Raw genomic sequence first — 15,665 nt, forward strand, 5'->3', positions numbered from 1 at the left:
GGGAAAGAGACATTTTAAAATGTCACAATTGCCCTGGCTGGTATGGCTCATTTGGTTGGATCTTGGTCCTAGCCAAAGGGTTATGAGTTTGATTTCGGGTCAGAGCATATGTCTGGTTGCTGCCCTGATCCTTTGTTCAGGCACTTGTGATCTCTGGGCGCTTGTGAGAGGAAACCAGTCAGTGTTTCTCTCTCACCCTCCCCGCCCCTCTCAAAAAAAGTAATGGAAAAAATGTCCTTGGGTGAAGATAAAATAATAAAATGTCATAATCACAGCATGAGTTTTATTTTTTCCTGAACTTCGATCTATAATTAAAGAGAAAAATATTTCTAACTTAATTTCTCTCTCTGTTTTCTACAAACTGGTAGTAGAAGCTACTTTCATATAAACTGTTAGATTAGCTTAGTTTGTTAGGCAAGAATACTTATGCACTACTGTGTACATCTAGTGATTCACATCAGGAGACATTCTACTTGTCATACTTTTAGTGACACTAAGATTAATGAGTGAGCTCAGCTGTTTTCAGCCTAGATTGTTATAAAACTAGACATCAGTCCTTCACATAATGGTTTTTAGGCATTTATCAATGATGATGGCCTGGATCCCTTATTTTACTAGGAACTGCAAAATGCTGATTTTCTAATTTTGTCATTCTTTATGTATTAGCCATTATTCATCAGTAAACAACTTTTGCTTATCAGCTATTAGTTTACACGGGAACGTATTTTATATAGCAATGGCAAGATAAATGTTTGATTTTTGCTCATTACTCAATTTTCAGAATGACGTGGTGTCCTAACAACCTCAAAAGGAGACTAAGGTGGAATTGTTAGTGTTATTGTGAAATTACGGAGACATATATAGAGATACATATATATTTTGTAGGTTTTAGTTCATTATAGTTCTCTCTGATACCCGGGTTGTTCTCCAACCAATAGGAAGCTGTTAAATTTGGTGTCCATGGTTTGTTTGTTTTTTAATTTTCCATCACCTTGTAGTTTTTGAGAGCTTCCTTCATTTTGTATATGACATGATTCTGAGACTTATTTTGTGTATTTTCTGACCTAGACCTTGAATGAACTATTTCTTCAGGATGTCCTGGTTCCTGTTTGTAGGGAATGGTATTTAAGGATTATAGTATAGGTACTAAGAATGATCATTGCTATAAAGTTGTCATTGTTTCTAGGCCTGAGTGAACAAAATAGGTGATGGTGTATTTTTTTAGAAAGTGGAAAAGTATATTGCAATGTGAATACGAGAATTTATGAAAAATAAATCATGAATGAAAGGAAGCTATTGGATATTACTGGGTATTTAAGATAACAGGGATTTTATTGTCACTTCTTGGATTTTATATTTTCATTTCTCTTATGCTGGAAATCTTCCTGAAAAAATTTGAGCATATATATTGAGAAATATAATGTAAAATCTATCAAAATAACAAGACCATACAGCCAGTAATGACATGACTACTTCATTTTTTTTAAATATTCTTTTTTTTAAAAGATTTTATTTATTCATTTTTAGAGGGGTGGGGAGAAGGAGAGAGAGGGAGAGAAACATCAATGTGTGGTTGCATCTCGTGCCTCCCCTGCCGGGAACTGGCCTGCAACCCAGGCATGTGCCCTGACTGGGAATCGAACTGCAGTTGTTTGGTTCAAAAGCCTGCGCTCAATCCACTGAGCTAAACCAGCCTGGGCTGACTACTCCATTTTTTTAATCCTCACCTGAGGACATGCTTATTGATTTTTATATTTTATCTTTTTTTTTTTTTTTTTAAGAAAAAGAGGAGGGGAGCGAGAGAAACACCAATCTGTTGCCTCTCGTATGTGACCAACCAGCGACAGAATCCACAACCTAAGCATGTGCTCTGATTGGGAATCAAACCCACAACCCTTTGGTTTATAGGACGATGCTCCAACCAACTCAGCCTAGGCGTGACTACTCCGTTTTTTATTAGTTTTTGGGTTGTTCCTCCATTGTTTCCTCTTTAAATATAAGCAGATGTCTATCTATATGTCTGTTATAGATAAATGCCCATATATATATGTCCTATATATGTGAATATATACCCTACCATATATTCTTGCATTGCTTTTAAATTTTTATTTATTTTACTTATTTTTAAAGAGGGAAAGGGATGGAGAATGAAAAAGAGATATCAGTGTGCAACATAAACATCAATTAGTTGCTTCTTACACAGCCCCAACCAGGGACCTGGCCTGTAACTCAGGCATGTGCCTTCACTGGGAAAATTGAACCAGTTACATTTTGTTCATAGTATGGAATTCAACCCAATGAGCCACACCAGCCAGGGGCAAAGGGTTGTCTTAACAAGTAAAAATTATATGTGCCTATAGAAAGGCTAGCAGTAAACCTGTGCAAATATTCAGTAGTTGAAAAATTATTTCAAAAAACATCTTTCCAGTTTACTTTATATTGCAGTTTATATTCTTTGCTTTGCTGTTGCAGGGGGATTTTGGCACTCAGAAAGAAGCTGCTTGGGCCATAAGTAACTTAACAATTAGTGGGAGGAAAGATCAGGTAAGTTCAGCTCTTATTCCTCAAAACTGGTAAAAATAACAATTTTAAGTTTTAGATTTTGGTAAATCATAATTTCAATTAATAGTAAGAAAACAGACAATCTGTGATTTTTTTTTTTTAATATGAAAGTGTCACCTTGACCTCCTTTAGAAGTGTTTCATAGATGAGAAGTGTTCCCTTCCCAACTTCTTGATCTACAAGAATTTCTAAATGCATGGTAAGATTGAGGACTTAAGTCAGAGTTGGGGTTTTTTTGTTCTTTTGTTTTGCAGGGGGTTTTTGTTTTGTTTTTGCTTTTTTGCTTTATAACAGTATTAATTTTTAAGAGAGAACTTTTTTGGTTAATTGGACAGAATGAAACTGCCTCTCGTATTTTCCTAACACATGAACAAAAATTTACCAGCCACTTGGTAGGCATTAAACTCAACCAAAAGGCTGGGAGTACAAATTAGAGGACTGAGAGATGCCTGGGCATAAAATTTAGGGAGGCACTCACTCTCAAAGTTTGCAGGTGCTAGAGCCTACCAGCAAATAAAATGGGTTTTAAAGGTCCAAGAAAGATATGTTTCACAGGTAGTTACAAAGAGTGAATTCGGAGCTGACAAACAATAAACTGATAATTATCACAAATAAGCTGTAGACTGGTAGTAAGCAGTGAATCCACTTAAATAGGAATACTGAGCACAGTATCAATGTACAGGGAAATAATAACTATGAAAATGATAGAAAAATATTACAAAAATATTAGAAAAGCAATAGAGTAGTGAATTGAAGACGGCCAGGTATATGAGAATGCCAAATGTAATAAACTAAAGAATCCATGAATACTCTCACATTAAACAGTAGTTCTTTCTTTTTTTAAATACCCAGCATTTTCACTGGTGTTATAATTTCTTAATCTTACAGGGAAAAGGATCTTTGAAAGAAGTATTCCATATGGCAAAGAAATGTTTCATATGAAATTGAGTGATTCATTCACTTTCACTTAATTTTTTAATATATTTTATTGATTGTGCTATTACAGTTGTCCCATTTTTTTTCTTCTTTTTATTTCCCTCCCACCAGCATTCCCTCCCCCCACCTTAGTTCATGTCCATCAGTCATACGTATAAGTTCTTTGGTTGCTTCATTTCCTGTACTCTGCTATTCTTAACCTCCCCCTGTCCTTTTTGTACCTACTATTTATGCTTCTTACTCTCTGTACCTTTTCCGCATTCTCCCCTCTCCCATTCCCACTGGTAACTCTCCATTTCTTTGATTCTGTTCCTGTTCTAGTTATTTGCTTTGTTTTTGTTTTAGGTTCATTTGTTGATACTTGTGAGTTTGTTGTCATTTTACCATTCATAGGTTTGATCATCTTTTTCTTAGATAAGTCTCTTTAACATTTCATAAAATAAGGGCTTGGTTAAGACCTTTAACTTGACCTTATTTGAGAAGCACTTTATCTGTCCTTCCATTCTAAATGAAAGCTTTGCTGGATAGAGCAATCTTGGATGTAGGTCCTTGTCTTTCATGACTTGGAATACTTCTTTCCAGCCCCTTCTTGCCTGTAAGGTCTCTTTTGAGAAATCAGCTGGTAGTCTGATGGGAACTCCTTTGTAGGCAACTGTCTCCTTTTCTCTTGCTGCTTTTGAGATTCTCTCCTGTGTTTAATCTTAGGTAATGTAATTATGATGTGTCTTGGTGTGTTCCTCGTTGGGTCCACCTTCTTTGGGACTCTCTGAGCTTCCTGGACTTTCTGAAAGTCTGTTTCCTTTGCCAGATTGGGGAAGTTCTCCATAATTTTTTTAAATAGGTTTTTCAGTTTTTTGCTCTTCCTGTTTTCCTTCTGGCAGCCCTGTGATTTGGATGTTGGAATATTTAAGGTTTTCCTGTGGGTTCCTAAGCCTCTCCTCATTTTTTGGAAAAAAGATGTTATTTATTTCCTTTTAGAGAGAGGGGAAAGGAGAAAAGACAGGAGAGGGAAAAGAGAGGGAAAAACATCAGTATGTGGTTGCCTTTCCCACATCCCCAACTGGGGCTGTAGCCTACATCCTAGCATGAGCCCTGACTGGGGATTGACCCGGTGACCTTTCAGTTTGCAGGCCAGCACTCAGTCCACTGACCCACACCATCCAGGGCTGAATTCCTGTGTTTTCGTTCTGTTCTGGTTGAATGTTTTTCTTCCTTCTTCTCCAAATCATTGACTGGAGTTCCGGTTTCCTTCCAGTCACTGTTGGTTTCCTGTATATTTTTCTCTATTTCACTTTGCATAGACTTCACTCTTCCTTTATTTTGAGACCATACTCAACCATTTCTGTGAGCAATCCTGATTACCAGTGTTTTGGACTCTGCGTCTGATAGGTTGACTATCTCTTCATCACTTAGTTCTGCTTTTGGAGCTTTGATGTGTTCTTTCATTTGGGCCATGTTTTTTTTCTTGGTGTGCCTGTTACCTAGTAAGAGGCTGAGACTTAGGTCTTCGCCAGGGTGAGGCAACCCCCATTGCTACACTGTTGTACTGTATGTGGGGAGGGGAGGGGTCTGAGAGGGAACAGTACTGCTCAGTCTCTTCCTCCACTAGACAGAAGCAGATTGGGTGGGCCCTTCTGGTGCTGATTCCTAGGTGATGGTCCATTTTTAGGACCCTCTGGATCTCTCCAACAAACTCTTTTGTGAGGCTGGGAGTTTCTTCCGCCACCGCAATTGCCACAGGTTTTTACAGAGGTTTGAGGCTTTATTTCTCCTTGCTGGAACCTGGGAACACAAATGTGCAGATAAATCCCCCAGCTGCTGCCTCACCGCCCCCGTACCAGTCTGAATGAATGTTTCTTCTTTAATTCCTTGGTTGTCAGAGTTCCATACAGTTCCATTTTCTGACACTTCTGTTAATTTTTGTTTTTAAGTTCATTGCTCCTTTTCTTTTGTGTGAGGAGGCAAAGTGTGTTTGCCTATACCTCCATCTTGGCTGGAAGTTTTAACTTTTTCTAAGTTCAAGGAAAATAAACATAGTACATGAAAAGGAAGTTAGATTAATGTAATCTAACTTAACATGCAAGAGATGAGGTCATGTTTTCATACTTAAAATTTGAAGGTCAAAATATTTCAGTGAGATAAGTACACCTACAAAGTTCACCTACATTTATTATATCATGGTGTTTTTATTCTTCAGGTGGCCTACCTAATTCAACAAAATGTTATTCCACCTTTTTGCAACTTGCTGACTGTAAAAGATGCACAAGTTGTGCAAGTAGTACTGGATGGATTAAGTAATATATTAAAAATGGCTGAAGATGAGGCAGAAACCATAGCCAATCTTATAGAAGAGTGTGGAGGTAAGTTTATTATAAGCTATGACTACATATTTTAATGTTCATTTTGTGGATACAGCACTTCTGTATTTTTTTTGTCTTACATTATCAAGTAACAGTAAAGTAAATACTATGTTCTATGTGTACATTCCTTCTCGGCTTCATGCATATGCTTAGGTAACTGAGTTGCTGCCATATGTTGAACAGGCACTATACTAAGATACTTGGAAGTCAGTGGTAAGCAAGACACAGTTCCTCTCCTCAAGGCATGTAGTCTAGTCCTACAGGTAAATATGAACTGATTTAATGTGCTAATTGCCCTAATAGAAATGCACAACAAGCTTCTGGCCAAGATGGAGGCCTAGGTAGACACACTGTGCTTCCTCACACAACCAAAATAAAGACAACAAAAATTTAGAAACAAAATAGCAACCAGAACTGACAGAAAATTGAACTGTATGGAATTCGGACAGCCAAGGAGCTGAAATAGACACGTTTGTTCAGATCAGTAGGCGGGCGGCGTTGGGCAGCCTAGCGGAGAGGTGGCCCAGGAGGCGGTGACTCGGCGTACAAGGCACCTTGGGCGTACAGGTGGAGGCTGGCAGACGCTGGCACGGGGTGGCAATGGGCAGACCCAGCAAGGCAGTGATTGTGAAGCAGGACACCACATGTAAGGTATCTGGCTGACCTGCGGTGGTCCCACATTCGTGCGTAGATAACTGGGGAGTGAGACAGACCGTGCAACTCAGGGTCCCAGTGCCGGGAAATAAAGCCTCAAAACACCAATTGAAAACACCTGTGGGCATCGACGCGCAGGGAGAGATTCCCAGCCTCACAGAAGAGTTCGTTGGAGAGACCCACAGGGCCTAGAACGCACACAAGCCCACCCACACGGGTCAGCACCAGAAAGGCCCAGTTTGCTTGGGGGAAGCGGTGGAAGGGACTGAGGTCCAACAGAGAGCAGTGAAAACACTATTGTTCTCTCTCTGACCCCGCCCCCACATACAACATCACAACCCAGTCACTGGATTGCCCTGCCCTGGTGAACACCTGAGGCTCTGCCCCTTGTATGTAACAGGTGTGACAAGACCAAAAAAATGGACAAAACGGAAAAACAGGTCAAAGCTCCAGAAAAAATACAACTAAGTGACCAAGAAATAGCCAGCCTATCAGACTCACAGTTCAAAGCACTGGTGATCAGGTTGCTCACAGAATTGGTTGAATTTGGTGGCAAATTAGATGAAAAAAATGAAGGTTAAGTTAAGTGAAATGAAGGAAAATGCATAGGGAACCAATAGTGATGGGAGAAAAAGTGGGACTCAGATCAATGGAGTAGACCAGAAAGAAGAAAGAAACAACCAAACAGAAAAGAATGAAGAAACAAGAATTTTTTTTTAATGAGAGGCTTAGGAACCTCTAAGGACATCTTTAAACATTCCAACATCCGAATTATAGAGGTACCAGAAGGGGAAGAGGAAGAGCAACAAGTGGAAAAGTTATTTGAACAAATAATGAAAAAGAACTTCCCCAATCTGGCAAAAGAAATAGACTTCCAGAAAGTCCAGGAAATTCAGAAAGTCCCAAAGAAGGTGGATCCAAGGAGGAACACACCAAGGCACATCATAATTACATTAGCCAAGACTAAAATGAAGGAGAGAATCCTAGAAGCAGCAAGAGAAAAGGAGACAGTTACCTATAAAGGAGTTCCCATCAGACTGTCAGCTGATTTCTCAAAAGAGACCTTACAGACAAGAAGGGGCTGGAAAGAAGTATTCCAAGTCATAAAAGACAAGGACCTACATCCAAGATTGCTCTATCCAGCAAAGCTTTTATTTAGAATGGAAGGACAGATAAAGCGCTTCTCAGATAAGGTCAAGTTCAAGGAGTTCATCATTTCTAAGCCCTTATTTTATGAAATGTTAAAGGGACTTATCTAAGAAAAAGAAGATAAAAAACATGTATTGTAAAATGAGAGCAAACTCACAATTTTTAACAACCACACGTAAAACAAACTAAGGAAACCACTAGAACAGGAACAGAACCACAGAAATGGAGATCACATGGAGGGATAGCAACAGGGGAGTGGAGGGAGAAGAAGGGGAAAAGGTACAGAGAATAAGTAGTATAGACAGTAGGTAGAAAATAGACCTGGGGAGGGCAAGAACAGTATGGGAAATGTAAAAGCTAAAGAACTTGTGAGACATGGACATGAACTAAAGGGGAGGAATGTGGATGGGAGGGGGGGTGCAGGGTGGAGGGAATGAAGGGGGCAAACGGGACAACTGTAATAGCATAATCAAAATATATTTAAACAAATTTGAAAATGAAAAACACAACAAAATGAAATACGTAATTCATTCTGGAAGAAGCAGGAAGTCACACCTGAGCTGGATTTTGAGAGATGAATAAGGGTTAATGAAGTAGAAAGGGGTGAAAGGTGTTCCAGGCAGATATAACACCATGAGCAAAGTCTGAGGTGATAAATAGCATTCATCAAGTTGTAAGTAGTTCATTATTGTTGAATCACAAAATATGGGGTAGAAACTGCCAAAAGGATGAGGCTGAGACATGGCAGTAAACAGGTCCCTGTACTCTTACGAGCTTTGTAGCATGGTGGATACAGTTATACCTTGGTACTCGTCAGCTTCAGAACTGGTCAAATCCTGTACTCATCGCATCTGGACAAGAAAAGAATATTTCAGCGTTCGGTGCTTGCTTGGGACTGATGACACTTGGTAGAAGTGGTATAAACCATGGTGCCACAATACAGCTCTGATATATGGCTATGTGTGGAGCCACCTGGAATATATATCTAAGCAGTACCTCTTAGCTTTCAACTCTGAGAATTAACAAGTACACAGAACATGGAAGTCTTGAATGTGGCTGTGGAACAAATTGTAAATGTTTACCTGGATAAACATAAAACTAAAGGTATTTTTGACAGAAGTTGAGAAGTAAGTGAAGGGAATAGGAGAACTGCATCTTCAACTTAGTAGAAGAGTCCAGAGGCTTAAAAATTACTAAGAAATAGTATATTAAAAACTGGCATAATTTTAAAATATTTTACTACTTTTGCTATTTTTACACATGGAAAGCATTTTAATTATTAAAATTTTATTTTTATGTATTTAAATAAAAATACTGGTCTTGAGCATTGCCTAACTCATTGGAGGTGAGGTCCAGGAATCCCAATGGATTTTGCCATAGGGTATGACAAGCCATTGGAATATTTTACTTGATAAGCCATTAGTATATTTAGATGGAGCTTGCCTATCAGAGGAATGGAACCTGCTAGAGACAGGAGACAGAAAACTAGTTATCAAAGTATATAGTAGTTGGGCCACAATAAATGAGGGCAGTAATAATGGAGACAAAAGGGACATCACAAGGTTCAAGAAATGGATAGAGTCCTGGTTGGCATGGCTCAGTGGATTGAGTGCCGACCTACAACCAAAGGGTCACAGGTTCAGTTCCCATAGTCAGGGCACATGCCTGGATTTCAGGCCAGGTCCCCAGTAGGGGGCACATGAGAGGCAACCATACATTGATGTCTCTCTCCCTCTTTCTCTTTCCCTTCCTGTCACTCTAAAAATAAATTTAAAAAAATTTTTTTAAATGGGTAGAGTTTGAGGCTTTTAAGATTTAATTGTAAAGTATTGAGGGAAGGGGAACTTAGGCTTTCTCTTAGACTCCAAGCTGTTATCATCAAGTAAGAATACAGTAGAACAAATAGTTTAAATGCATAAAGACAAATAACAAATTGTGTTTAAGATAGTTCAGCTTTTTTTATATATACAGAGATTTTAAGATTTATTCTTAGCAACTTCTAAATATGCAAAACACGGTTAGTAACTAACTGCAGTCACCATGCTGTACATAATATCATATGGCTGATTTTTGTTTTAATTGTTGTTCAAGCACAGTTTTCTGCTTTTTACCTCCATCCCAGCCCACTCCCCCCAGACAGTTCAACTTTTAGGTAACTATGAAACATCCTGGTGAAATTATGCAGACATGTAAATTTTATGCATCTGAAGCTCAGAAAGGAAATGAAACTTTAGATTTACAGGTCCCCAGTCTATATTAGTAGCTCAGTTTTTTAATGAAAGAGTGCCCATAAGGAGAGTATGTATAGAGTGAGAAATGAGCCCAAGACAACTCACCTTTTAAGGAGTAGAGGAGGAACACAAGTGGAAGGAAAATTTCTTGCTTTTCACAGACCTTAAAATTTCAACTCCTAAAAGGCAAAACCAGATCTAATTTTTAAGATTTGCCTTTAGAATAAATTTCCAAAAATTATAGATTTGCAATTCAATGATTGGATTATGTGATCCCATGATTGTTATGCCTTTTCCGCCATTACTTTTTAGATTACCTTTTTTCACTTTGCAAAATCTCTTGCAGGACTGGAGAAAATCGAACAACTACAAAATCATGAAAATGAAGACATCTACAAATTGGCCTATGAGATCATCGACCAGTTCTTCTCTACAGATGATGTATTTCATAACTTTATAGTTTTTTTAGTTTTCTTAATAAACAAAAGTCTGGATGAAATAGTATAAGCTAGAACATGCATGTATGTATTTTGAGGGGAGTGAAATTAAAATAAGTAAATGACAGTAAGGTCACTTATTACAGAAACATATTAATTTCAACATTTGAAAGTCCCTTGGGGCAAGAAAGTTAAGAATTTTTTTTTACACTGGAGAAGTTAGGCTGTATTTTTCATTTGATGGGTCTATATATTATATTGTTACTGCCATAATATGTTTATAAACAAAACAGTGATACAGGTATGTCCTGTGACATATCCTTTGTGGCAACAATTAGTTAATCCACTATTGGCTATATTCTCACTGTTATTTTAAGTTGATGGCCAAAACTAAGTATGAAGATAGATAGATCAATATAAAATAATAAATTATCAAAAGAGATAAGTTTCCATATAATATAAGGTGTAATATATAGAAATCTACAGATTTGTTAGTTTATGGTAATAGAATTTAAAGTATTAATTTATTTTTAGTATTGCCTTTTTGGAAAATAAGTCAGTGATTAAAGCAGTTGTTCTTTAGAAAATTATAATGATTAGGTTTAGCTACCAGTGAATTTCTTGAATGCTTTTCTCAACTTTTTAACAAATAACTCATAGCAAAAACTTTTCCACATTATCAAAAAGGAGTAGAATATTATCAAACATGTTTTAAGCACATATTGTTCAAACATTGACCTGACAAGGACAGTACCAATCATGAGCCACATAACAACATTTCGGTCAGTGATGGACCATAAATATGATAGTGGATCCATAAGATTGTACTGACGAAGCTGAAAACTTCTTATTGCCTGATTACATCATAGATATTGTAGTATCACACCCGATTACGTTACTCAGGTGAAGGTGGGGGCATGTGAGAGACAACTGATTGATGCTTCTTTCCCTCTCTTTCTCGTTCCCTTCTCCTTTCTCTAAAAATCAATAAAATCTTTTTAAAAAATTAAAAATTGGGCTGCCCTGGCTGGTGTAGCTCAGGGGATTGAGTGTGCGCCTGCAAACCAAAAAGCTGCTGGTTTGATTCCGAGTCAGGGCACATCCTGGATTGCAAGCCAGGTGCCCAGGAGGTGTGTGAGAGGCAACCACACATTGTTGTTTCTTTCCCTCTCTTTCTCCTTCCCCCCTCTCTAAAAATAAATAAATAAAATCTTAAAAGAAAAAATAAAAATTGAGGGGAAAATACAGCACGTACAATTATAGTATTAGGCTGTCTCATCTAGGTTTGTGTTAGTACACTTCATGATGTTTTTGCACAGCAGTGAAATCACCTAACAATGCATTTCTCAGAATGTATCCCCATTGTTAATTTGATTCATGTCTGTATTGAAAAAGAAAATTGTAGAATGTACTTACACAAGGTCTGGCACAAATAACACCCCTTTTTAATTACAAAATCATGAGCATGTAATTCTGTAACAACAATATCACTCAAGCACATCATAGGACATTTTAGGTGAAATGTTCAAATTAAAACTATATATTATTACCCTACCAACAACATTCAAGCAGGTCTTACTTCTCCTGGACACTGTAGATGATTAAACTATTTAGATACCAGGTCCTTAAATGATCAAGTCCTATTTAGAATATAATAGCCATTAAATAAATCAAAAATAAAATTCAGAAAAGGCATGCTCTTTTAAGCGTAGCTTTTATTACATGTCTTTTAAAGTTGGATTTTTGGAAGTCTTAGTTTGCAATTAGATATACATAAGGCCTTATGATTTCTAATACTTCAAAATGCAGATCTTTGTTATTCTCTTCCATTGTAAAAATAATTAATATGATATGCCCATTTATAGGAACTTCACTGTAGGCTTGTAATTTTGTGTTAACTTCAAAAAAAACCTTTAGGTATAAAGCATATAGATTATTCATTATTATCTGTTCTTTAAGCCTAACTGCTATTAAAAATTAACCAAAAATTACACTTATTCTAAAAGGGGTGGCATTAGCCCTGGCTGGTGTTGCTCAGTGGATTGAGCGCGGGCCTGCAAACCAAACAACTACGGTTCGATTCCCACTCAGGGCCCATGCCTGGGTTGCAGGCCACTTCCCAGCAGGAGCGCATGAGAGGCAACCACACATTGATATTTCTCTTTCTCTCTCCTTCCCTTCTCCTCTAAGGATAAATAACTAAAATTAATAAAAATAAAATTTAAAGGTAGTGGCATTAATTTTTTATGTCATCACCTATTTTGTATTTGCTCAGATATACAAGAAACTATAGTATCTTCTCAGTTTGAGATATATGACCATCTTTATTATTTCTATTTCATTCTTTTAGAAGATACTTGTCTTGCATATTCTCAAGTTTCTTCTCATTTTGTCCTCAAGAAAAAGTTTTTACAAAATGTTTCAGCTTTCTAAAGGGATGATAGCACAGTGTTGATGCTCATCATTTCTCTCATACTTTTTTAGGGGAAATGGGAACATTACTATAATGCTATTTATGTATACTGTAAAACTAATCCCCATTTTTCTTCTTTTTTCCTATAGATTGATGAAGATGCTAGCCTTGTTCCAGAGGCAATACAAGGTGGAACATTTGGTTTCAATTCATCTGCCAATGTACCAACAGAAGGGTTCCAGTTTTAGAAAGATGATGTGGAAGTTAGGTACAATGCAGCACTGAGATGCGTATATATACACATATATATAAAAAGGTTTGATCCATCAAGCTTGGCTCATGGGATCTGCTGCTGCATTAAATCGGGAAAGAAAATGTGAAGATTTCATTTGGAATCACAGAAAATGCCCAAATGAAGTCAAGATGGCGAGTGGGTGCGAGTGAGAATGAGTGGCAAAGTGTAATGAAAACTACATGAGTGCTTATTTAGGCTGATCAAAGTAAAAAGGGCTACGGGCCACAGAACTTCAGTGCCTGAGAGGGAACATTGACTTACTCTGTATCAATTGAGGGGAGAGTGCGGTACCTGTCATCTTCAAGCCTTGTAAGCATAAAAGAATGGGACGCCCAATGAGTCAAAGGAAAATGAGCCCAGGCCTTGCTATGAAGCGGTGTGTGAATGGACAGTGTTGAGTGAATGGCTCAGTGATAGAGAGCCAGGTTCATCTTTCAAATCTAGGGCTCTTCACTCACGAAGCAGACTCCTAGTCCTGGAGTGACTGTGTATGAGAGTGTGGTTGTGGTGCTGTATGTGAATGCATGCAAGCTTGATTCGCCTTCAGGGGGCTGGTAACAAACCTAGTAAATCATCAAAATGAGATCATAAGTGTTAATGTACACTGGACATGAAAACAAAGACCGGTTTAGCAGCAGACATTGGTTTACTCTGCAGCCTGTGTTTTCTATTCCCCCTTCCCTTCTCCCACCCTCCTCCTTTTTTTTTTTTAATTTTTATTTAGTTTACCTACTTGGCTTTTTAGTTGCTTCTCAAGTCAGAAAACTTTTCAGGAAGGTTTCCCTGTGCATTTGCACCAGATGAATGTTTGATGCTATGAAAAGTTTTCCATATCATCAAAACTAATTTGTGTAGATTTTTGCATGGAAAAAATCATAAATTTCCCTCAAAATAGACTGTGTTGCAGTACACAAGTTGCCATAATAGTATAAACAGTAAAATGTGCTTTAAAAAGCCATCCTTTTCATTTTCAGAGACAACATAAAGATCTTTGCATGAGGTAAATCTACGACATAGTTCATTTTTAGATTTTGTTGAGTCCTGTAAAGAAGAAGAAAAAAGTTTCAGTTGTGGTAGAATACCGTGCTGTGTTTAAATGTTACTTGTTTTCAAACTTTGTTTTCTATGAAAATGATATGGAAACTTCTAAAATGAAATTTGGTGCATATGTACTGCTGAATAAAGACTGATGAAGAGGTTTGAATAGATGTACAAATCAAGTAATGGTTTGAACACCTTTAATAATATGCCTAATCTGTTCAATTGTTTTAGAATCTTTTTATCTTAGATGTAGGCAGCCATGAACAATCTATTTTGAGCCACTTTAGGGAGAAAACTTTGTATTTTTAAAACTTGCATAAAAGTTATGCAAGTGTTTTTTATAAATTGGAATAATACCTCAGTTTTGAGGTTATGCACACTAAATTAAATGTGACATAAATTAATTTGTACAAAAAGAACTCTTTATAAGGTGGCTCATTGTAGGAAATCCTGTGCCTTCCCCTTTGAGCACAAGTGTTGCATGAACAACAGTTTGCTATAAGAAACATACCAGATTAGCCACCATTAGCATCTATCTATACTTTGTGTTTAAAAATCAACTGGTAAATCTGAAACACTGTAGAATGGATAAAAATTATTTTGTGATCATAACTCTTTGTTGAACTAGAGTATTTTTGCAGCATTCCTTGTCATCAGAAACATGGTTAAAGTTTAAAACTAGAAGCAGCGGAAAACTAGCTTGTAAAATTTATCCAAGTAGAGTGCAGGCTAGGCTGTCTTGGGGAAATAAACATTAAACTTAAGCAATGTTTTACATGGGGCGTGTGTGTGCTGTGTGGATTTCTTACATGTATTAGTGTAAAGATAGTATAACTCAGTGGGTTTTATTAGCTTATCTTTCTAAGCTTTTGACCCAGAACCAACATAACAGAACATGTTTTTTCAATTCTATAATTTCAGTATAGACATATTACTGTTCTAAACCACTGAATTTGTTCAGGTGACAACCATCTATGCTCTGCTTTCTCCCTATCCAAACGAAGGTTTTGGCCTTTCTTCATTCTTCCAGCAAAATGGGCTGAGAGAGAATTTGAGCTATATTTTAAGTATTACTTTAACTTCAGCTTATGGCTGCAAATAATGGATTGCATACAAAGCATGGGTTTTATAGAAGGTTTAAGTTACCAAACACAAGGTGAATATGATAATACTTTGTATAATTCAAGGCTTTTAGTAAACAAAAATTTGGTTCAGAGTAAGCTGATGAGGTTATACTAGGCCAAATGATTTTATAAAATAGTTATCCTTATATACAAACTAGTTGTAGATGATTTTAACATCTCTGAGTACAAGGGCTACCTGATGGTCTAAATCGGGTGTCAAACTCATTTTAACCGGGAGGCCGCATCAGCTTTGTGGTTGCGGTTGCCTTCAAAAAGGCCGAATGTAATTTTAGGACTATACACGTAACTACTCCTTAACAGGTAAGCAAGAGTTTAGTGCTGCCGCCAGGTAGAAACAAGGTGCCAGGCTGGATAGAGCAAGTTAGAGCGCCTTGTGTTTGCCACCTGTGGTCTAAATATTTCATTTCTATCCATGGTCTCATACAAGACATTGGTGTTCTGG

At 37.3% G+C, this 15,665-nt stretch overlaps 1 protein-coding gene across 1 annotated transcript in view; it reads left to right on the forward strand.

The window, feature by feature from the left end:
* The window catches only part of KPNA4 (karyopherin subunit alpha 4), a 66,741-nt gene extending 51,881 nt beyond the window's left edge, over positions 1-14,860 (forward strand). The window contains exons 14-17 of the mRNA XM_037046636.1: positions 2,473-2,544; positions 5,696-5,858; positions 10,239-10,333; positions 12,892-14,860. Of these exons, the coding sequence (XP_036902531.1) occupies positions 2,473-2,544; positions 5,696-5,858; positions 10,239-10,333; positions 12,892-12,990 (429 nt within the window). The 3' untranslated portion in view covers positions 12,991-14,860. The remainder of the gene's footprint in view (positions 1-2,472; positions 2,545-5,695; positions 5,859-10,238; positions 10,334-12,891) is intronic.
* The last annotated feature ends 805 nt before the right edge of the window (positions 14,861-15,665 follow it).

Source organism: Sturnira hondurensis, unplaced genomic scaffold, assembly GCF_014824575.4.
Source record: "Sturnira hondurensis isolate 20B ecotype Veracruz unplaced genomic scaffold, ASM1482457v3 Scaffold0005279, whole genome shotgun sequence".
In the NCBI taxonomy this organism is placed as follows: Eukaryota; Metazoa; Chordata; class Mammalia; order Chiroptera; family Phyllostomidae; genus Sturnira; species Sturnira hondurensis.